The following is a 24,227-nucleotide window of genomic DNA, read 5'->3' as shown; positions in this document are numbered from 1 at the left end:
GTTCTCCTGTACCCAACGGGCACTGCCCCTTTTGAATTTCTTGGACGTCGTGCAATATCTTGCAGTCTACTGCTGTAATTTCTAAGTAGGTGGTTGACGCATTCTACTTTTTGCACTGGTAACTGCTGCCCATATGGCATTTCCCTAGACAGCCTTTGCATGATGCTACTATCACCATCACCTGTAATAAAGAGGATTTCATTACTTGGGAGTGATGTTGTTTGATCGTGAGTGATTTCATGATAAAAATATATTAAATATTCAAGTTTTAAAATTAACTTTCAACTAAAGTATTGAAAGAAAATGAATGCATATAGCTTCTAATGAACAAATTTTTTATGCACATTAGGTACGTAAGAGTTGTATGACTCTACAGGATTGTTGGTGACATTATACATTAAACTAGGGACGTACAAAATAGGAGGCGGTGAATTACATTAAAATGTGTTTTTAAATTCTGTGAGTTTGCGTATTCAAAATTATGTTCCAAGTAATTCAACCTAACCGATACAACAAATCCACCAAAGTCCTATTACAATTACCTATCCGTTTTTTCCAAATGATCCTCAACTCTGGGAGGGCAATCATCTATGTCTGATTCATACTCAGCTCGTCGATATTCATCCTGTTCCTTAGGGTCCATTTCTCGACCATGCCAATTGCTGCATCCAGGCTGAGGTGATGATGGCCTAAGGGGAAAAAACGAATTTTGAGAAAACGAATGTTTGATTGAAAACGAATTTGCTGACGGTGATGTAATGTACACGTTAATTATAATTAGCAATTAGCGCTCCATTGAATATTTCTGAACTATTATCAACTAAATCGTAGGTATAAGATTTAATATAATTATTTTGCAGCAATATTTACCTTTCCACTACACCTGTTCCGGACCCCATTGGCGATGATTCTTCGGAATGAACGCTTCCGGTTTCAACTGCTACAAAATAAATGTGTAATAAGGCTTCAGGCATAGGAGGGAATTTTTATTCTCGTTATTTTTCTGCAAATGAAAAAACGACTTCGTTTTCTTCCACCTGTTGAGTTGAGTTGAGCCTGACACCATTGAACATGTAAAGTGCTTTTGACATTCAGAATGAGCATTACTGGGAACATAGGGAAAACTTCTTATAATTGGGGTCTTGAATGAGGGAAAAAACATCATGATTAGGAAGAGTTTCAGCTAGGTATGATTTAGTTAAATGCTAAAATATGTATCCATTTTCAACATATAATTCCATACAGTCAGTCTTGGCAAAACAGAAGATACTAATTAGTAACAATAACTTCATGACAAAATTTTCGTTATGGTGAAGTAGTCGTGGTCCAAACTGAAGGGAATATAAAGTAAATAAATAACTATAATAACAATGTTATGAAATTTGAAATCTATGAGCTGGTCCCGACATTATCTAAAAAAAATGTAACGAAGATCGATATGTAACAAAAATATGTGATTTCCTAATTGCATAACGGAATGCATTTCATGGCATGTATGTGCATGTCATATGATTGCCATTCATATCTGAGCCGTAAATTTTTCTTACTTCCACATTCATATTTAAGTAAATGGCAGTATAACATTACAGTGGTGTAAAACTATTTAGTATTTGAATGCAGCTACATGACAAATGCATTTTTTTCTGGAAAGCAATGGAAAAGAATTTTTTTGTCTTTATTAACCTCTGAATGTTTAGTTCTGTTAACTTCATAATTATGTGAGTCTATTGTATTACCAGATCTTGAGTGTTGTTGGAATAGGAATTTCCAGATTCAAAGACAAGATACAAAGACTTCAAAGACAATTACTTGAATGACCAAAATGACACTAACAGGTGTATATGTATTTGTATGTTAATAAAAGAAACATCATTATGAAAAATATGTTATTAAAACCATCCTCTCCATGAAAGGAATTGTACATTAAACATCACTACAATCAGTGCATTACAGAACAATTACAATTTTCAATTAGCACACATAACACAAAAGCCAGCAATCATCAGAGAATGGACAACAGATATTTAAAATAAATCATACTTTCAGTCAAAAACAACTTTTATTTCATGCCAGCTTTTGGATGGTATTGTAGAGAATGGCTCAAGACACTTGGTATCACAAAAATTCTATAAAAATATACAGTAGTTTCCAGGCTGATTAACAATGGTAAATTTTCTACTAGCCATCAAGGAAGCAATCCACCCCAAGTGAATTACAGCCTACACATTTTTAAACAACATGTAACATAAGTAAGGCGAATGTCACAAATCAGATGAAGAGGTAAATCAGTATCCATTCCAAACCCAAAAACCTGTGGTTATAATCAGGTGGCAATATAATTGTGAAGTACACTCAAGAAAACCCCCACTTGAAGCTTAGCTTTTAAAATTAACAACAGTGATATCTTGATGAATCAGTGACACCATCAAGATTACAACATGTATGGAGTGGAGCAGAACATCAGCCTTTCCTTTTTCAGACTACCATGGCACTGTCAGAGGGGAACTTCATTTGGTGCCACATGGCCCACTGGTGGGTCAGTCTTACGTTCAACCTCTCGCTACTGCCGAGACATGGCATTGCACTCGTTACATCAGCATCTCATAAATGGGAGGCAAGAGAAGGGAGGTGGTAAACATTGGGAAGCCATCATCCACACCCAGCGCATGGAGATTATCCTGTATTTCCGGATTTGGGGTTAAATTCAGGTGTTGTCACAGACTTAGCCAAATACATACAAGCATTGTTTGGAAGTTCAAAAAGTGACCGCCTACCTTAAGTAACGGCTCACTTAAAAGACTATTCCTCAGGAATACCGTATTTCTCCGAATATAGTCCCTCTCTGAATATAGTCCCCCCCCCCTAATTTTGAGGCATCAGTTTCGGGAAAAGTTAAAAAAATGCATTTGAATATAGTCCACCCCTTTACTTTTACCACAGGCATTTTTGGAAAAAAAGGGGGGGGACTACATTCAGTCATGTACGGTATTTCATTTTGATTGTTTCATCGTTATAGCCTCAAATAATGAATGACTCATAGAATGATTCATTTGAAAATCCATCAGCTCTCCAAATGAGGTCAGTTTCATTTGGAAATACGGGATAACCCCCTAGCAAGATAATTCCCACCCCACTCACTGCCTTCAAAAATGCTAATTTCATTGACTCATGGGTGTCAATTAGTAAACTGCCCTCGCCTGGGGAAAATCAGGTTAAATGCACCAGTGGGTTATGCTGCAGTGAAAGTATTACACAAAATAACATTCCATTTTGTTTGTCAGAGTACACTCTTAAATAGAGAATGAATGGTAAAAGAATGCATATACCAGAAAAATAGCAAATGAATGATCAATCAACCATTTCAACAAGAACATATCCATTCTTAATAAATGGAGATATCTCTCATTTAGAAAACTAAATGCAGATTCTCAGAACTATTGAAAGTTCTGCATTTCCTTCTGATTTCTTTACCATTAAAAATTTTATACATTGCAGTAATCTAATGTTGGCAACCATAGACCATATTAGCCTCCAGAGCCAAGGTATCATCGTATACCCTGAGCGGAAACAATCATCTCTTCTGAAATATAAGGATACAAGCAAATCTTTCAGCACTTGAACATTCTTCAAACTAGAATAAGAGATGCATAGCATACGTAAGGCAGCATATTCCCTTGAAGGAGACATTTTTAACATTCATAAGTCCTCTTATTTATGAGACAAACAGAGTTAATAAGTGACTAGATAGATTATACATAACAAACAAACCACTTAATTTTCACATGAGATCACTGGAAATGGCTATCACAAGAAGCAATAATAAAATATATACTTTCACTCTAGACTATATTATACAAACATTTTTAATTAATTTTTTGATTTTATGAGTCACTGCACTTTGAAAATTAGACTTTGTGATTGCATACTAAGCATGTAATCATGACTAATATTCATGAATAATAGGTTGAAAAAAATTAAAATGGTGAAAAGAAATACAAGAAAACTCACTGATTATCTTCAAGGTTACTTTCTCCAAATGATTAGCACATCAACTATGACAAAAGACAACAGAAATACAGAGATCTTTCTTCCACATAAGACATGGGCTTGATTTCAATATTAACAAATAATTAAAAAATAAGACATTCCTGAGTGAAATTCAAGCAAGGAATTTGAGCCAAAAATATATATTCAAATGAAACACTGTTTTTTGATTTCATTTATTGGAAGTTAGAGTTCCAATCACGATTAAGTCAAATAACTTTCAATGAATATTCCTTCATCTTCGTTATGAATTTTAGGCAGTCCCTGAAATATATATATGAGATGCATTCCAGCAGATGACACATAAGTCAATACTGTGAAGCCAGTCCTTGACTTAAGTACATAAGGCATTCCTGAACATACATACAAGTGTGGGAATGGACAAAAGTAAAGCAATTAAGTTGTGTACTAAAGATGTACACTGTCTGATTTCATTCTCCGTTCACATAAATATCATAAGAAAGTATGGGTGAAGGACTAACCACAACTTCAGAGATTGTACAATCTCTTTCATAAAATCTCTTATAATCATGACCTGGCATGAAACAATGATCTTACCATCTCTTCTTCAATAACTGATAATTGTTGATGGAAATATACCCATCTTTTTTGCCACCTTTCTGTTGTAACAAAAGATTCCACCATTCAGCATTGTCAAGAAGAGAAAAATTTTGCTCAACTGTAATTAGGTAATGAAACCTAAGCTAATTATTCTTTTCCACTTCATTTTTACCATTACCACTCAATTAGTCCGCCAAATTAAAAAAAATAAATGGTTAATTCACAATTGCTTGACTTAAAAACATTAAAAAATATCTGTGGGTACATAAAAAATACTACAGTATACATATAGTATAGCTGACAGAAGCTGCTGCATGAAACAGTTGATTGAATGCCAAAATATGCTTTTTCACAAATGCCGCTCACCGCAAAATGTCTGAAAGTCAGAATTTTGCATACAAAAGCCAAGTACTTAATGTGGAATGTAAGAAAGAATGAAATGAACATAAGTCTCTGTACCAAAGATTTACCTCCCAGCTTAAAAGATTTCAATCCATTCCAAGAAATGCAGGTAAATTCTTTGTAAAATTTCATTCAGTTCAGGGGAAATTCATGAAACCTAGCATTCATTCCCAATTCATTTGCCTAAATGTACACACATATCACCAGAAAACATCTCATGACAGAATACATGCCTCAAGTAATCACAACCTGTGAAAAGCCTGGAATGTTAACCTCTAATGCAACATGTAATGTGCTTTAGACAGAGAAGCAGAAATAGGGAAATAAAGTGGTATTCTCTGTTGATTGAGACAATAGCCTATTCCCTAAATGCGTGATCATACCATGTTTTTTTGTGCTTTGGTAGCTCTGTACGCATTCATTTAACAGTCTCCAACAGTTATAATCTCGAAGACAGAGCCACGCAGTTTGCTTTAGTCAATGAAGAGGATATGATTCTAAATTATAATTAAGGAGAAATATTCTCATGTCCTCTGATTTGGACAAACATTTTTTCTCTCGTAATCAAGAAATAAAAAAAAATCAGTACCTAGGAAGCTCTGCTCCTGGTTGTCTACTTAGTTTAGTTATCATGATATTGGGTTAAGTCTTTTCTTCAAGGGAGATAACCCTTAAACTGGGGACTCTAGCAGGACTAAAAACACACCCATTCCAGCAAAAGTCTCTGGACTGGAAAGAGTAGACATTCCATTTTACCAGAAGCCAAAATAAATTGGGCACGTATGGAGGCTATTTTTAGGGCTCTGGTTGACAAGCCAAACCATGCAACTCAAATAAAATAAATGTACAGGCTAAATAAGAGTTAAATCATAGCATAGGATAAGTGAGAAGTAAAAGGCAATATCAACCCATCCTCTGATGAACAGTCACATCTCCCTCAAATACATTCCTAGGACCGTTCTTTTTCGAGTTGAACTTATTTCGGCCATTGGTTATGGAGGAAATGCGTTCTCCTCTACTGCTCCAAGCAACGCTAGAGCCGTTCTCTGCAATTTCATTAGAGCCAGGTGTGTTCACCTCATATCTTATGGGCCTGGCAACTTCATCAATGTAAGGCACTTGATTGCAAGCACTGTGTCCCCAAGTCTCCCTTGACTCTGCCGGTTGGATGCAGTTTCCTTCCAGTTCCTTGCTCGCATCTGTGTCATTAGTAACCTCATTTGCATGGCCGGATGTAGAATCAATGCTGACCCAGTTTGCTGCTTTCGATCCATATATTAGGAGCTGGGCAGCTTTCGATTTTGTCCCAACAGCCTATCAATAGAAAAAAGAAAGATGCTGTTAAATAATTCAACCATACAAAAAAAATTTCAAATTCAATAAATTTAAATGAAAAATGATATTTGGTGGTAATTACTGGGTTAGTAATACATTGGATTTTTCGAAAAATTAAATGGTTACCTGAAAATGGAGCATCTAAAGATTTAGCACATTCCCTGTCAGACCTTGACTGTGGTACTATTACTCATATGTCCAGTATTATCCAGCAGTATGATTAAATGCCTCACTAAATAGCATTTCGAGTCACATGAGCCATCATATGGTGGCACGTGGCACGAAATGTGTCAACAGACAACAATACCATAGCCTTCATTCAAATGTGCTCTTCTTACAACATAACCAGATCACTTTCAAGGAAAGAAATATAAAATTTAGGGATGGGCCAGTTCCGTTTTTTTCTTTTGAGTTCCCGCTCAGTTCTTGGTTCCAGTTCTTAACATAGACTCAAACAGCTCAATTGTTAATAACAAAATTAGTCTTTTTACTTGATGAGTGTGCTATTCTAGGATGAAAGAGCAACTTTGAGAGAATTCTCTTTCTCTTCAGCTGGAAACAACGTAAGAAGGTATTAAGAGCCATCATGAACAGTGATTGCAATGTTGGTCCTGAAAAGCCATTGCTGGAATGCATTAAGTATTAATGCATTGCATTAAGGGAGACAATCCTATCATTTCCTATTGGTGGCATTAGGATGGTCTGCACAACCTTCATTTGTTCACTACAAGAATAGGCAGAATGCAGAAAGGGTGAGGGAACTCATTGCCTTCTAGGCATCGGTTGCAGTTCCAATCTCGAGAACCAATGAAACGGAGATCTAAAATTGACAGTGTGATCCATGCACAATTAGGAAATATCACGATAGCCAAAGAAAAGCCAGCCCAAAGCAGCTCTAAGCGTGAAATATACCTGCAGTACAGCTCTTGCTTAACATTAAATTTTCTAAGCATGACACTTCTTTAGAATGCATCTTTAGTGCTAAGCAAAGGTTACATGTGCATAATTACCTGAATAACTGTGTCAATAAGTTTAGGAGTCAAAGGCCGGTTCGGATCAGGTTTAATGATGATTACATCCTCTTCTTTTGCTTCCCTCTTCATTTTATTCTCCCTGTCAGCATTTTCGCGTATCAACTGACTGAAAAAAATATCCAGAAGTTAAGTCATTGGCAAAAGAAGCAAGAACATCCATTTACCAACAGTCACATGAAATCCCTACCCCAAAAGTTAATGTGTTTAGCTTTAGGATATATGGGATGAAATATTTCCCTATTGGACTTAGGTTTGCTGTACATTAGGGCGGATCGGAAAAATCGATTTTTTTCAAATCCATCTGGCCCAATGAAAAAAAGTTGTGGGGCCGATCAAAAATAAGGCCTGAAAAATTTGAGACCTCTAGGTGAACCCCTGACCCTCGCTCTAATGCGATTTAGGGGGGGAGGGTCAAAAATCTAAAAGTGTAATATTTTATGGTCATTCCCTATAGATTTTGCCGAGTTACTGCCCTTCAAGGGCGTAATTTTCGTGCATTTTGACGTATCTGCCACCGTTTAGCCACAAAATGCCTAATTTTAGTCCGCATCCGCGAAGAAAATATTCCAACGCCCACGCAGCGTCGCGGATACAAGAACAGCAGGTGGATCCCGTCCCCTCCCCGCTCGCTTCTTCCCCTCCCACGCCTCGAATACAGCAAAATTCATCCCTCGTGTGCTGCTAGGAGGGCGTTCATATTTGATAATATAAATCGGAAGATGGTAGAAGGCAAAAAAGGATGCGTAGTGAGACGACTTGTCTCTTATTTGGCGCCTCGTCGGCGTTAAACAAATCGAGGGTATCAGCTTTTAGAGAAGTGATGAAATATTTTTAGACCTGAGAACGCAGGTAAGTAGCCTACGGTCTATGAAGAGGCCACTGGAGTGGCTATAAAGGCGTACAAACAATGCTGACGCACTTCTCTTCCATTATGTGTGTGACTAAATGGATATAGCGGTACCGCAGGAAGTACTAAAACTTAGGGAGAATGCGAGTATGCCAAAAGTAGGGTTTTATTACGGGGAAGTACAAAACTCAAACATTTTTAAAAGAAAATTTGAAATTATGCGATATTTTTTGCGTGTGTGTGCAAAAAGGAGCATAAGGTTCCCCCTAATGAAGAATTATTTTGAGAGACAAGCGGACGAAACGAAAGATAATGGCTGCTGGATTGAATCCTATAGAAATTCGACAACTGAGGAAAAAAAAGGAATCGTCAGAGAGCATCAAGTCAACATCGTCAATTCTTGTATGGGAAAATAGTATCAAAAATTTTCTTCATCAATTCATCCGAAGAAAATTAAACTGACGAGAAATCAGACGATTTGTATCTCTATGTTCCTCATGAAATAAACATTAATGACTAAACTCAAACTTGAACTTCTGCGGGGAAAATGCGTCTGTCAACTGTGATAGAGATATATGCAAGCACCCACCACCAGCATGATCGTCCCCGTAACTTTACCTGACGCAAAAATCATAACTTCGTAACATACATCCAAGGTAGTGTACCAGAATTACTTACGTAGACAGAAAAATATGCTAATTACTGTGAATACGAAAAGGGTATCAAAGGGCTCCATTTTGATGGAATGAAAGACTATACTCTTGTCTGATAAAAATAGGCAAGACGACTTATCAATCCAAGTGTGTGGTGTTAGTTGAAGAAACAGGGTCCCAATTTTGGGGGTTTGCCTCCCCCGTCGGGGGATTACCAAAAGTTATAAAATCTGCGATTCTCGAATCCTTTCCGAGTGAAAAGTAGATAAAATTAAAAAGGATTTGAATGCGATGGTACCAAGTGAATACCGCCCAAAAAGGAGGCATCATCCATCTGCTACAAGCATAATTCCAATATCCCTTGCAGCGTGGGTGATCTCTTCTCGGGATTCCCACAGTGTTAATTTTTCCGCAATGGCCAAAGTTTCAAGCTCCGAATCGGAACTCATCCTCAGGGGTAAATGTTTTTTATCCCGAGAAGAGTTTATCCACATCTTTCGCCGGGAAAGCATAAAATCATATTTCATCCTTGCAGTGGTATATTTGCTAATTGCACTAAGTTCACTTAGATTTGCGACACAAACATTGGGGGGGCAATCTAGGGACTCAACTTGTGTTGTTGCAAGGATGCGTTTGGCGACCAATCCGAGATTTTGTTAATTGCTAGATTAGAATATCGACGTAAAGCACTACCCGCTGATGATATACTGGAGAGAGACCTCCGGTTATATCTGACTTTAGCGCTGTGGAAATTCAAAAATCTATTGATGAACGTTCAAATTTTAAGTTAAATATTCCTTTTATTATACATACGGACGAGAGATTCGTGAAAGAATTCTCCAAAACTTTGTTTACAGCAGCGAAAGACTAGGAATACAATGACATAAGAAATACAGACTGGAAAGCAGATAATTGAGTAATTCTTTCGTGATTGTTTCTCCACAGACGATGCTGAAACATCAAATATTAGTTAGCTTAACAAAGAAATACGCACTTGCTGTGAATTATGGTGCATTTTGGGCGTGGGAGAGGCGAGCGGGGAGGACGCAAGCGGCCTTCAACCAAAATTCATTTAGTCGCAGCTGTCGGACAATACCGGAATAGAAGCACATATCCAAAGTTCGCACACCTTTATAGCCACTCCAGTGGCCTCTTCATAGACCGTAGGCTACTTACCTGCGTTCTCAGGTCTAAAAATATTTCATCACTTCTCTAAAAGCTGATATCCTCGATTTGTTTAACGCCGACGAGGCGTCAAATAAGTCGTCTCACTACGCATCCTTTTTTGCCTTCTACCATCTTCCGATTTATATTATCAAAGATGAACGCCCTCCTAGCAGCACACGAGGGATGAATTTTGCTGTATTCGAGGCGTGGGAGGGGAAGAAGCGAGCGGGGAGGGGACGGGATCCACCTGCCGTTCTTGTATCCGCGACGCTGCGTGGGCGTTGGAATATTTTCTTCGCGGATGCGGACTAAAATTAGGCATTTTGTGGCTAAACGGTGGCAGATACGTCAAAATGCACGAAAATTACGCCCTTGAAGGGCAGTAACTCGGCAAAATCTATAGGGAATGACCATAAAATATTACACTTTTAGATTTTTGACCCTCCCCCCCCTAAATCGCATTAGAGCGAGGGTCAGGGGTTCACCTAGAGGTCTCAAATTTTTCAGGCCTTATTTTTGATCGGCCCCACAACTTTTTTTCATTGGGCCAGATGGATTTGAAAAAAATCGATTTTTCCGATCCGCCCTACTGTACATTCATATTCTTACATATGAGGACATATCCTCAATTTCAGTTTGGAGTACACTGTCTATGAACTATTTTGATACAATATAAATATATCAGCAATGTTTCAATCAAAAAACAATAATTTAAGACTATAAATATATTGAGTAGTAATCAATATACCTATATATGTATACCATTTCATTCCACAGAATTCCAAAGGATCAATTATCACTGCAAATACTGATGTAGGCTATTAAAAACAACATGATATGCAAAAATTCTTCAACTGAATGCAATTAAATACCGGCAGTATAAGTAAGTGATATAACTTGTTTAATACATATGTACAAATATCAGGCTGAGGTATTTCCACAAAGTAACACTATTCCTACTCTATGGAATAGCTTCTCCCCCTAATCTCCCTCTTTACTTTGCATGTGCAAAATTCTCATAAAATAAAGCATAATGCACAAACTAACCTGGCTTTCTCTTTCAACACTTGTTTGGCCTCAGGATGATGTTCTAGGGCTTCCTTGAGGTCTGCTTTACTCAAAACAAACAAAGTTGAGAATCCTTTAGACCTGAAAAGCAAATGAGAGGTGAGGGCACAGAACAGATAAGGAATATACAATGAAAACAACACATGTATCTGTAACATCTATGTACCTTGGGCCAATTAAGTGCTCGGTGCATCTGGTGCAGAGAGGATGGAAATATTCCACAAAAATCTTACTCTAGGTTTGGTGATGATTAAAAGCATTGAAGGGAAACTTAACATTTGCTAAGAGGTGGATGGACTCCAAGAATTTTATGTTCAAGCGGTGAACTGCTGCAGTGAATTTTGCACAGGCTTTCTGTGGAAAACATTCCAATCCTTAATATCCCTTTTCTGTGGGTACCGGGACATGAGGGGATAGCCGGGAATGAGATAGCAGACGCTATGGCCAAGGAAGCTCTGAGTGACGAAGAGTTTGCCTCAACGCTGGTTCCCTACGAGGACCTAAGAGCATCACTAAGAAATGCGGTATTGGAACAATGGAGGAAGTCGTGGAGGATTCTTAATAATAACAAGCTCCGTGGCATCAAGGACATAGTAGCAGCGTGGCCCTCCTCAGCTCGTAGTAATTGGAGAGAGGAGGTAGTACTCACACGATTGAGGATAGGGTACAGCCCCCTGACCCATGCGTATCTCTTTACTGAAGAGAAGGAACCTCCCCAATGCGATGGTTGTCGGTACCCGTTAAATATTAGACATATCCTGATAGATTGTGTTAAGTACCGCAATGCGCGAAAATGGATTAATCTAGGGGGAGACCTAGAAGTTCTTTTAGGAGAGGACTGGCAATACGTGTAGTGAGTGCGGGCCGCCTAAGTGATCATCGGCTGTGCTACAGTGTGCCGTGTACATGTATCTTTTTGGAGTCACAATAAACTTCCGTAAAACTACATTGGTGTTCAGTATCTTGTTATTGCATAATCACCCATACTTCGAGTCTTACACATACTTTTCCATCATCCTAAGGTGTGATTGATGCAAGAGCTCTTGAATACTGCCGTGGGTGGAAGAGGCTGGTTGTAATTGGTCCTCCCACAAGATGGTACCGAACAAAAACGGCTTTGCTGTTCCAATGAATTCTGGGATAGATTCACCAAGAAGGCCATAGAGATTTATCTAGCCAACAACAACTTCAACAGATGTCTAGGGCTAAACTGGAGTAAAGCATGGAATCCCATTTGAAATTGGGCTGCAGAAGTCCTACCTGGCTTCTCCATTCTCATCTCCATCCATGGCAGTACATACATATATAAGCCTGTCACTAGAGCACTGGGCATCAATCAGCCCAGTGGACGATGGAAAAGTAACCCAATGAAGCATCGGTAGAAATGGAGAGCCCCTCCCGCTCATCAGATGGAGAAAGATCATGACTGTGGTGAATTCAACTTTTACATTCTTGCACAAAAGATTGTATATCAATAGTATTATGGCCACACTTATTAACAGGTTTAAGCTATAAATTATTACAACTAAATTCCTACATCTTCATCACATACTAAATATATTTCTACCATTTATAAAATAATTGCCAAGCATTTAACTACATGGCATTAATATGTATGTGGCTCAATAGAAATTGTGTGATTGAAAATTTCTAATGAATATCCATTATGTATATAAAAGACCACTCCATCAGACCCTAATATTTTGAACAACCCCTATTGGAGTTTCCTATACATAATTACATACATCCAGTAAAACCTTACTGATTCGAAATTGAAGGGACCAAAAATATTAGACTTCAAATTACATGCATTCGAATTAAACATATTTCTCTCTATAGCCATAAATCACTCATATCATGAATCACTTCGACATAATAGCTTCCGACCACCGAAAATGTTCCACCACCAAGTAAATAAAAAAATGAATTAATGAGAACTAAAAAAATTTTTTAAAAATCTACGATAATACATTGATTGAAGGAATTGTTTGTTGTCTGTTTGGACCCTTCCCAATGCCATTTATCAATTAGGTTGAGTTCTTCCTAGATTTTATGTGCATCATGCGTCCTCACTAGAAGCCTGTCTTTCATCTTCTCCTTCACTTACATGGGAAAGGTAACACTGGTCCCTTTAAACTTTTTTGTGCCAATTGTCCCCTTCATGCATTCTGATGCATAACCAATTTGGCTGAAGAGGTGGAAATTTTCACACAGGCAGCTCTACCTGTGCCTGGTATATACACTGGGGAGAAAATTGTGGATCGTTGTCATTGTACATGAAGAGGTATACAGAAGGATGTATCTGTTTGCATGTATGATCTAGATTTACTTCAATGTAGGGAATTTCCTGTATCCTGCATATCATATAGACTTATAGCCCGAGCTTCAAATTCATAATCAGAGGATGATTATGTGCTAAGCTGATGACAATGCTACCTTCAAATGGCTTACTGGCCACATAGCATCCACAAGTGTTGCGAATAGACGCAACTGCCACATCACATTGCGATTTTACTTAGCAAGGTGCTCCTTGTACATGAAACTTTTATCTTGCAAAACACGGTACCCTTCGACCCAAAGGAAGCAACATTAATAGACATCAAATGGATGGTAAGCACAAGGAGTGACATGCAACATGTAGGAAATCCAACACAGAGCTCAAATGAGATGAAATGTAACTCAAACCTCACGTCAGCAGTCCTCTTGTTCCCCCCACCAATGTCGAGGAGGCTGATCTCTCCAAAGACAGAGCCCTCTGTGAGCGTGGCAAGCACTTCACTCTCTTCACTGCCATTGGCTGCCTTCTTCTGACCAACCACTTCCACAATGCCGGCTTTGATGATGTACATTTCCTTCCCCACTTCACCCTGCATAAAGAGAACCATTAAAATTGGCCCCCAAACATAAAAAGAACAGAGTTTTAGCCTCACAAATAACTTCTTCCATCACTAATACATAATGCAAGATGACTGATGAGCTGACTGACTGATTCATTAACTCATTAGTAAGACCAAACTACTCTTGGAACATTTAGATTTACAGCTGACAAGCAGGCCACGCAGCATTGCTCGGGAAGGATAGCACCCAGAGAAGTGAGAAACTTGCAATTGGCAGCACATAGAAAGATTTTTAGGTAAAGGAACACAGCAGATACGATGATATTCACCCAATATTGTCCGTTGACTCAAAATTTAAGTAAGACGGTGAGCAAGTGACAGTAAACAGCATATAATGGAAAAAACGATTTCCATACACCTTGCACGGGATCAGCTTACACCCTGCTCCACAACATTGTGTCGTCGTTATGTGTGTCCATATGTACATGCGTAGACCAAAAACATCAAGTGAATGCATATCCTAGCAAAAAGTTATGCATCAAGTGGATTAATAGCCCACATAGCAGAAATACGTCTCGAATACGTCTCTGAGATGTCTTGAATATCACATGTTACGCCTCAGAGACATTATGAGAGCTTCAGAGACATCTCTGAGACTTCTCTGAAATGTCACTATGTCCAAAAAAAAGTTCAATGAGATGTCTCATTAGACTTTGTACTATGGTATGCTTCAAATTTAGGCAAAAAAACAATTAAATTCAAATTATACAGTTATGGCCTACTTTTCTCGACCATTTTTGGCGACAAATTTTGTGATGGATGACCTTTTGAAAATAAGAAACCCATATTAAATGTCGTGATTTTAATAATCACAACTGCAGAATTGCAACGAAAAATATATATAAACGCCAGCCTCGGTGGCGGCGGGGTAAAGTCCTTGCCTGCTAAACCGAAGGTCGCGGGTTCGAGTCCCCCCTGGGTAAGTTACCCTTATCCAGGGCATGGATGTTTGTGATTGTTAAATGTTATCAGCCCCGATGTAAAGGCCGAACAGTGCTGTTTTCGGTGGTGTATGAAATAAATAAATAAATATATGTAAGGCATTGATGGCGTTTAAATACGTTTTTTTTTTTAAATCCTGAACGTGTCACGATTACATATCTGAGACATCTCCGAGACATATGCGATATTCGAGACCATAGTGAGACGTCTTTGAGAGGTTCGTTGCTATGTGGAAGGTAAGTGTAGTACTCTGAGTTATATTTTTCCTTAAATTGTGTCAAGAGGTGTGCCTAACTGGCAGGATATCCAATCGCACTGGTTGTATGATGTGACGTAACAAACAATAATAAGAAAATTATGCAAAGGCTGCATTGGACACAACAAAAAGTAACACAAGTAAGGTTTGGAAGCATGAGATACACCTATATACTAACATTGGTCACAATCCATGCAGCTGTATGAAATGCATAGTGGACAAACTCAAGAAACCATCTTTTATATGTATAAAGGTAGAAGATGAGGAAGAACTGAGATAGGATGCGATGATGAGGAATAACTGGCAGAAAGAAATAAAGAAATCACGTACAATTGAACAACAGAGATTTAAAATTTCAGATGGATACAGCAGAAGAATACTCACGGCACACTCACTATAAATCCTTTTTCAAGATAAAAAAAATAGAGTAAGCTTCCAGAGCTATAAAGGTATATTGTACACATAGCAGTATCAATAAGAGTTAACTACATCTGCTACTGCCAATTTAAAAAATATAATTACAGTTTCTCTCACTTTTCTACAGATGTAATCCCCTGGTAGGTAGAGCACAGGCCGCAATTTCAGCACCAACTGACGGAGGAGCTGCTGCCCACAATGACGGAACAGATGGACTTTAGACAGGGAGACTTCATGCACATCCAATGCAACATCTCCACGGAGTTTAGACGGGAGCCACTCCAGCACTTCTTGCTCATCTGTGAAATATCACAACAGGAAAGGGAACGCTCAAGTTATCACATATGTACTACGCAAGGAGTTGCTCACATACAGCATTTCTGCCAATTTATAGTGACGCAGTAACAAAGATGAAACAATGACCTTAATCCATCCCTGTATGGCAATGAACAGAACTTGTCACACTGAGCACCTGTCGTTTTAGTGGGTGTAGAAATACCATGCTCACATCCGACCATTACGAAGCAGAAGGGAGGAAAACAAGTGAGAGTCATGCTGCATACTGTCGCATTCGATACGCTTCCACCAAGTCATCATGACATCACAATCAACCGATCACTGAGCCCAGTGCAGCTGATTGCACCCACTGATCAGACCAATATTTGTTATTTTGGTCATGCTAATCTCAACAGTTTACGATGCCAGAAATAACCATCATGGTTATGGTGTGCTGAGCACTGCCTCTAACGTCACTTTGACCCGACAAATACTGATTGTTTGGTTACTAATGGTACATCACAAATGGGTTGTGGTCCTGGCAAAACCTTGTCTTCAAAATCTCCTGCCCATGCAAGAATCATATTATTGACCCTTTAAGTGTTGTAGGTCTATATATCAGCTCTTAAAAGATTTCAACAAATTATTTCAACTTTATGACATTGAAATAAAAACATTTATACTTCAGTAAAGATTAAAAAAAAGATTTATTATTATAAACTAGTTTAACCGCAATAATTAAAAAAGCAAATTTAAATACGTAAGGAAATATGTTTATTTTTTTCCAAGTCCATTATATTTCAGATAGCATCACGAGGGTTAATATTGTACTAAGTAAATGTAATTTTTTTGTATGAGAGTTCTTATTTGCCTCACATCATCTATGATATGAGTCATTTTAATGAATTGCAAACCTGCATTTGCCGACTCTCTCAATCGAAGGGAGCAACAAGTCTTTGACCTCGACCTGTACCTGTATTAAACTAAGTCCGTGACTGTGACCAAAGTAAACACAACATTAATTTTACCTTTCTTGCCAAACAGAAAATTTACCACCACATCTCACATTTTGTAGACTCTCACCTCTTGAATCCAAAAAGCAATATTTATTCTTCAAGCGAAATATAATGAGTGAGAATTTCACTCACCAAGAACTTGTTGATGCTCCCAAGTGTGCGTTAACCATTGGAAGACCCTCTTCTGAGCGCCCTCTGGCAAGTGAATACGACGCATATAGTGAATCGTCTCATCTAGCAGACGTTGGAATTCTGAGCGAGTTTTGGAAGCAGTGGCCACAATGTCTCTAATCTGCAAAAAGATGACACGAAGCAATTCATGAGCATAATTGTTCACCCACTCAGTCTTTCTGATTATTTTTATAAATCAATCAAATATACCTGGCCTATGAGCAAGGCAAAGACAAACACTCCTGATAGCCAGCTCCATGTCATGAATAAGTACTCTGCTTCATTCACTGGCTTAGGATTTTTCCCAATCGATGTAGCAGTTTTGGTGGCAAAATAAAAGCAACGGATGTACCTGCAAATAAAAATTATTCATTAAATGAATGCAATCGGAAGAGCAAGGAAATTATGAATATTCTTCTAATAAATTATCTATAAATATTTAAATGAAAATTAAATGAAAGCAAAATTACTTTGAAGGTCACATTAAAATGGTATTATTGGTGAAAGAAGGTCAAATTTGTATGTTAAATTATCCAAAAAAATCAAAAAAATTATACAGTGATTACATATTAATCTCTCTGTAGTTCACAGCAAATGTGACACATGCCTTCAAATACGGAATTTACCCCTTATGCTAAAAATTCCATCCTTAAAACTTTCTAAATATGAAAATATATCCAATCAACAAGGTTCTTCTCCAGCAAAAATAATTTTCTTCAAGATATTGCCAATGATTTCCCCTAGACTAAAAAAGTCCTCAAGACCAAGGGTCAAATATTAACCTTGCCTCACCAGACATGTGATAGCCATTCAAACAACTACATAACAACTGTTATCACTTTCAGGATTCTAGAAACAAATTGCTTTTGTGTTCCATCGAAAATGGCAACACAAAAAAAGGGAGATTCTTAGATGTCACACCTTACATTGTTTTGCCATTCCCGATTGAATGAAAATATACATGTACTACAAATACTCAACCCTGAACCACATAAATATTTTACATTAAAATGCAAAAGGCAATGAACACTGAATAATATGAACAGTATCACAGAAAAGTAACTTACGCATTTCCCCTGCCAGAGAAGACCCAACCATTGGAGGCGATTCCTTCCCATGTTGAAAACAAATAATAGGCACAAGCGTGCAGATGGACTAGGTAGAGCATTGATGCCACAGTCCTTGCAATGCGAACCACATGTGGAGACGCAAGGGCAACATCTAGTCTTTCACACATCTCCCAAAACGTTCCTGCCTGCGAAAAGAATCAAAACAATGATGGAAAAATCAATTTCAATAATAATCATTGAATCAGCTCTATTAAAATGTATTTCTTTCCCAGTGAATTATTTACATGAAGCCTTCCCCGGGTTTCCACTGGTTTGAATTGTTGTATATCAATACCAACTTTTCAATATGAATACTCACAGCCATCACCATCCCTCCCACAGAGCAGTGGTACTATCAACCTGAGTGTGTCATGCAAAGGCTGTAGCCAACACCAAGAGTCTTCCTGATAAGTTGAGTTATTTAAATAAAACAATCCTAAAAAAACAGATACAGAGTGACAGCACCCCTTAACACATTCAGCGTGGAGCACGTCAATTGACGTGGTCCCATCCAAGCCGTCAATTGACGTGCTCTTCCGGGAGCCCTTCCTTCACCTCCGTACGTGAATAATATCCACTTCGGAGTCTTCCGATCGTGTGCATGGCATTCAGCAAACTTCCCTCTTTCGACCCGAGTGCGCCGTTTGTAAAAAGCAGTATTTGAACGGAAGTAATGGTGCAAAAGCCTCTCTCTATTTTTCTCTCTTATTTTATCGGCCGATTCTGTCGACTTTCATGAAAATCGGGCTTGCATTGGATGTGTTGACTGGCAGCCAAAAGGCCTATTATTTTTTGTATTGAGGTGAATGTCTGTTTGAATGAATGAGTGGATAAGTGAACAGTGAATAAGTAGTTCGACCTGCGCCCACCCTGTTACTGCTGTCAATGCCGTGAGCAGACAATTTTTGTGCTGGCAATGAGGGGTGTACAATGAGACACAAAAGGAGGGCATTCTCTTGAGAAGAGAGAAATTAGAGTGAACAGTTGGAGGACACACATCTCATTGTCAGTGAACACGCAACATGAGCCGAGGTCTGAAAAAAAGGAAAAGTGGCAGGGCTTTGCAGAGGATGACGCAACACCCATTCCTGGGTGCGTGAGAATGGAAGAACGGAGAAAAGTACCTGCCGTAATCCTGTAGATGCTATCTACCATCTCCTCAACGGTGAATCTTCCTCTTAATCTGATTCTTGCCTGAAGGACCGCGTAAGCAAACCACACTGCTCAGTGTCCTTGCTTATAAGCTTGAAAGGAGCGCTTTGGTGAGGTTCTCATATTCTCTCGAAAGTAAATGTGAAGAAAAAAAAACATTCAATAATCTCTCACTGTGAACGACCAATTTAAATGTACTAAACGTTCCTTTTTCTTTTACTTCTGTGTTGAACTCACTCCCTCCACACATCGACCCCTTTGCACTTCCATTGAAATCCTTCATAAGCCTTTCCCTATCCTATTTGTCACCAAAGTAGGCTGTACCTGCACATTATTGTTATCCTTTTGTTTTTGTAAATGTAATTATTGTTTTCTACTTGTTATATTGCGTCTCCGCCCTCTAATTTATGTATTTTTACCTGGCCACTATGAAATGGCAACTGTATGCTGTATGTGGTTCTCTTTAAAAAAAATATATATATATATATTGTGACGGAACAGGCCCGTTTCCCTGCCAGCCCGTCGACCCGTCTCAGCCCTCACGCCCCCGAGTGTTACCCCCTCCTTCTTTCCTTCCCCGACAGCTCGCCACTCCGAAATCTGGTTTCGGTAGAATGTGATTTTGGGAAAAATATTGCAGAAGAATACGATCTTAGATCGTTTATTAGGGCGCCACCCAAAACCGCGGCCCACGAACTAGCTTTGCCGGTAGAAGCAAGGACGTTCCAAACTCCCAGGATTAAATAATTGTTAATACGGGTGGACAATATGACAATGCGGACACTGGTTGTTTGACTCACGCACGGACAAGGGTTTGAGGATCCGACGAATGAACACTGACCTTTTACATTATGCACAAAAATCACCATTTATTATTGAGACTTTGGCGAAAACAACGAAAAACCATCAACGCACTGATGAAAAATCACCCTTGAACAATACTAAGCCTAATCTACAAACTAATGATGGATGAATGAACACAAGCAAAAAGATGAAATACCCTTGATGACACAAAGAAATAAGAATTGAAAAGCCATTACATGTTCCTCGTCTGCCTCCTGGAAAGACGGGAAATTATGATACATTAAATTGCCCTTATTTACAGGCGTAAGACGTGCAATCAATAGTCCTTTTCTGTTCAATTAACTATTTAAAAACTCGGTGCAGTTATTGACTTTTTGCAGTCTCGCATGAACTCTTGCGAAAGTGACTTGATTGGTCTTTACATGAATCACCGGTATTTGGATGAAGTAGACGGACTTTAGAGTGGTAATCTTTACCCTCTTGGTACTGCTTGAAGCACTTGGGAATGTGATAATACGGGAATTATTACTGGAGATTGATACTTATGGGCATGGCAGTCTGTGGTTCCCGACGACTCCGTCGCCAGCGATTCGGGGAGCTTTTTGGCTGCTCCGGATGAAAACGGCCCACAAGCGCAGCGACGGCCTCACTTTCGGCACAGATGTCGCCTTCTCAAACGCCTGGGCCAGCACCTTTATCCGTGCTCCGGAATCAGAAACTGCTCCACTTCCCCCGGTCGCTCTCCGTCACACACCTCTGCAATCACAGCCGTTGCCTTTCTTGGGTCTCCTTCCCTCTCACAGCTGAGCATTGACTGCCAGCTCCCAATTATGTGCTCTCTCACTGCTGGTACCTCGAGACAGGCTTGTCTCCCTCTCGACCAACAGACCAGTACCGTGTCCGTTCACCAAATGACTTCATCCCCACTTCTCCTCCTACCACGTAACCTCGCTATTCCCGATTTTTCCGTTACGGAAAGCTGACACACGTCACTCACTTTGAATTTTAGCCAATCACGTCACTGCACAAGTGGCGTGATCGCCTTACATCCTATGGGTACAATTGAATGGGAACTAAAACCATGGTATTTTACCGTCTTATACTAAATGAAGGTCAGAGTCACTTCGCCCGATCCACGTAATCTTCCACGGGGAAGATCGTAGCCGCGTGAGGCGCGCTGACATGGGACGAAAAGAAAAAAATATCGTGACCACCCGTCACAATATATATATATATAAACTTTTTGTCAATTATTTTGCCGCATAGTGTAGTGTTCAAGGGTGTTTAAATTTCATTGTCAATTAATTATTTTGCCATTTAGCGTATTGTTCTAGGGTGTTCAAATTTCATTATTGCGATTTCTTGAGTGCAATACCATTGAAAGGGTGTTATTGTGTTTTTCTAAGGTTTATTTCATGCTCTTGTGGTTGGTCAATTAAATTTGTGAATGTTAAAAGGAAATTGGCCTCTACTCTGTAATTTGAGGTGGGTATCAGTCACCTTTCTCGGTGATTCCTCCTATAGTTCCTTCATTTTTATAGCCTTAAGCGAATCAAACAGTGCTGGCCGTCTGAAATCTCATGTTCCCTCATCCGGATCGGAGGGAGAGTGGTGGAAGTAGGCTTGTGGTCCCTCTGACTCAGATAAAAATAATTACGTGTGTGCCGCCCTACTTGCTAACCTTCCTAGTGTTGTATTTGGAAGTTACAGGGGAGGGGAAAGGACCCAGTACAATAGTGACCAGCATATCTCTTTGGCCATGAAAAGATCTTTCAATTCAAGTCTGTTGGAAGAATCTAGAAAGCTTAAATCTGTAGCCAGGACTATTCTGCTTACATAGAGCATGTCTAGAGACCATAAGATAAAATGGAATAGCACCAAATTAATCCACCATTCAAACAACTTTTGGGACAGGCTTGCTAAGGAGGCCATTGAGATCTGGCTCAATAAAAATACTTTTAACTGAGACACAGGGTATATATAAATAAACTTAAAACTTCAGATTATATATATAAACTTGGCACTGCTTGGAGTCCCATTTTATATCAAATTTAAAAAATGATAGAAATCCTACTTTATATCCAAATTGCCAAGATCTTTCCAGCCGATCAGGAGTAGCATGATTATTGCGACTGTAAACATTTACATCTCAATGGTTTTGTATTCAGTCAAGCTTATCCATTCAACCTGATGATGTTGGATGAGTATTCCATTGAAATGTTATGATATACATACGTACAATGATTTAAATTGATGGAAATCACATGAAAATGGCACACAATCAGGTCTATTCATATTTATGACCATGATACTGAACAATGAATTGAAGGACCGCAGAGAGGCAATTTCTCGTAGGCAACTATGGCAGAATGTTGATTTTGTATTAGCAAAATAGTGGACATTCCAACAACTCTAATTTACTCTTGAGCTTATTATTGTCACGTCATGTCAGTACACCAAACATGTCTTATAAGGTCCAAAAAGGATTTTTAAACTAAGTTGACAAGATATAAACAACTATATCATACAGTAAGGCAAGTACACATTGTACAATACAGTGGAGTAGTCATTGACATAATTCTTGCATTCAGTACACTTCATCTTTATTCTCATTCAGCTTAATCTAACCAATAGAAATGAGAATAAAGAAACAAATTCACACATTTCTAAATGTACATGTAATGTATTTATAACACAAATGTGATAGAATTTTGATAATTACCTTAAGAAAACGAGGAAGTCTGAGGTAAGCGTGATCTTTTCCATTATCAACAAAGTAGAATACAGTATCCAGCGGTAAGAGAGAAATGATATCCAGCTGTAAAAAGAATGAATCACAGAAAATTGCACTCTTTAATAAAATTTTTAGGAGAGCTCATATGGTTACAGAGAATAAAGTAAAATAGTTAACATGCAACATATTCCATAACAAGCCAAAATTTTCTAATGTAATATAGGCTAAGGTTACATATGTACGCAGATTCAAAGTCATGATTTGATCATGACATATGCACTTGGCATTTTTCACAAGTTTCATCATCCCAGTAAGGTTACGCCAAGGTAAAAAGATGAATAAACACCCCCTTCCAATTGCCTATCAAGGTGGCTTGCGGGATGATATGTGGATGTAGATATAAATGAAAAAACTTTCCCATTTAATGAAATTAAGGTGTGGTATTGATCTCTAATTTGAGCTCAGAAAGCAATTTATTGGTTCAACTGAGTACATTCTCCCATCTTAAGCATTAAAGTACGCTTTGTCTCATTACCTGCAATAAATCTAGCTATGAACATCTGCATTGAACACTGAACTGGGCCCCGTGACAAGTTTCAGGACAAATATTAGGCAAAATGTCTGAGGAACAGCTTCGTGAATTATGACCCATACACAATGTGTTAAGTTTAACCACACATGATTTATCTAATTCTTTCTTTTTATCAGCTTTTTGACTCAGCAATTTTACCCTAAGAAGATACATAAGATATGGGTCATGAAATACTTGAATGGCTGTGGGTCATTATGTCCAACAAACTCTGCCTGCATTGTAGTCTAGTTTTCCTTTTATTTTCTTCACCTGTATACATTTGACATTTGTTTGCACAAAAAGAGAAAGGCTTTTATGCATATTAAAGAAGATCTGAAAGTAAGATTAGAAAATTATTTACATACTTAATAAGAAGAAGAAACTATCACCTCACATCAGGCAAGGTGGTTTCACAGTTGAGAGGTACAGCCCACGTGAGGATGAGAAAAGAGGCCAGAAAAGAGAGACTGCATCTAATTGAGCAATTTCATGTCAAATCTTTAAAGCCCGAATGACTCAATCATTTCTTCCATCCCTCAAGAGTGATGATAGGACCGCAATAGCTTTTCAGAGACCAAAAAAGTAGTCGTTCAACACTTCATTTTCATAAGTTCAACAGATTCAGGCTTCAATTGGTGGAAGTTAGACATATTTAAAGAAATAAAAGATCGTAGCACTTTTCAACAAGAATTTTTAAAGCGTACAACGGGTTCCGGCTCACTGAGCCATCATCTGGTACAAGACAGTGGCTCAGTGAGCCGAAACGCGTTG

At 38.5% G+C, this 24,227-nt stretch overlaps 1 protein-coding gene across 1 annotated transcript in view; it reads right to left on the bottom strand.

Moving 5' to 3' along the window:
* Positions 1 to 2,959: 2,959 nt before the first annotated feature.
* Positions 2,960 to 24,227, bottom strand: part of LOC124156580 (cyclic nucleotide-gated cation channel beta-3) — a 33,501-nt gene continuing 12,233 nt past the window's right edge. Inside the window, exons 6-14 of the mRNA XM_046531210.1 lie at positions 22,874 to 22,969; positions 18,154 to 18,341; positions 17,297 to 17,438; positions 17,048 to 17,207; positions 15,741 to 15,922; positions 13,797 to 13,978; positions 11,091 to 11,192; positions 7,353 to 7,482; positions 2,960 to 6,321 (exon numbers count right to left, since the gene is read on the bottom strand). Of these exons, the coding sequence (XP_046387166.1) occupies positions 5,911 to 6,321; positions 7,353 to 7,482; positions 11,091 to 11,192; positions 13,797 to 13,978; positions 15,741 to 15,922; positions 17,048 to 17,207; positions 17,297 to 17,438; positions 18,154 to 18,341; positions 22,874 to 22,969 (1,593 nt within the window). The 3' untranslated portion in view covers positions 2,960 to 5,910. The remainder of the gene's footprint in view (positions 6,322 to 7,352; positions 7,483 to 11,090; positions 11,193 to 13,796; positions 13,979 to 15,740; positions 15,923 to 17,047; positions 17,208 to 17,296; positions 17,439 to 18,153; positions 18,342 to 22,873; positions 22,970 to 24,227) is intronic.

This window comes from Ischnura elegans, chromosome 3, assembly GCF_921293095.1.
Source record: "Ischnura elegans chromosome 3, ioIscEleg1.1, whole genome shotgun sequence".
NCBI classification, from domain to species: Eukaryota; Metazoa; Arthropoda; class Insecta; order Odonata; family Coenagrionidae; genus Ischnura; species Ischnura elegans.
Note: the sequence above shows the minus strand (reverse complement) of the source record. Positions and strands in the feature narration are given on the sequence as shown.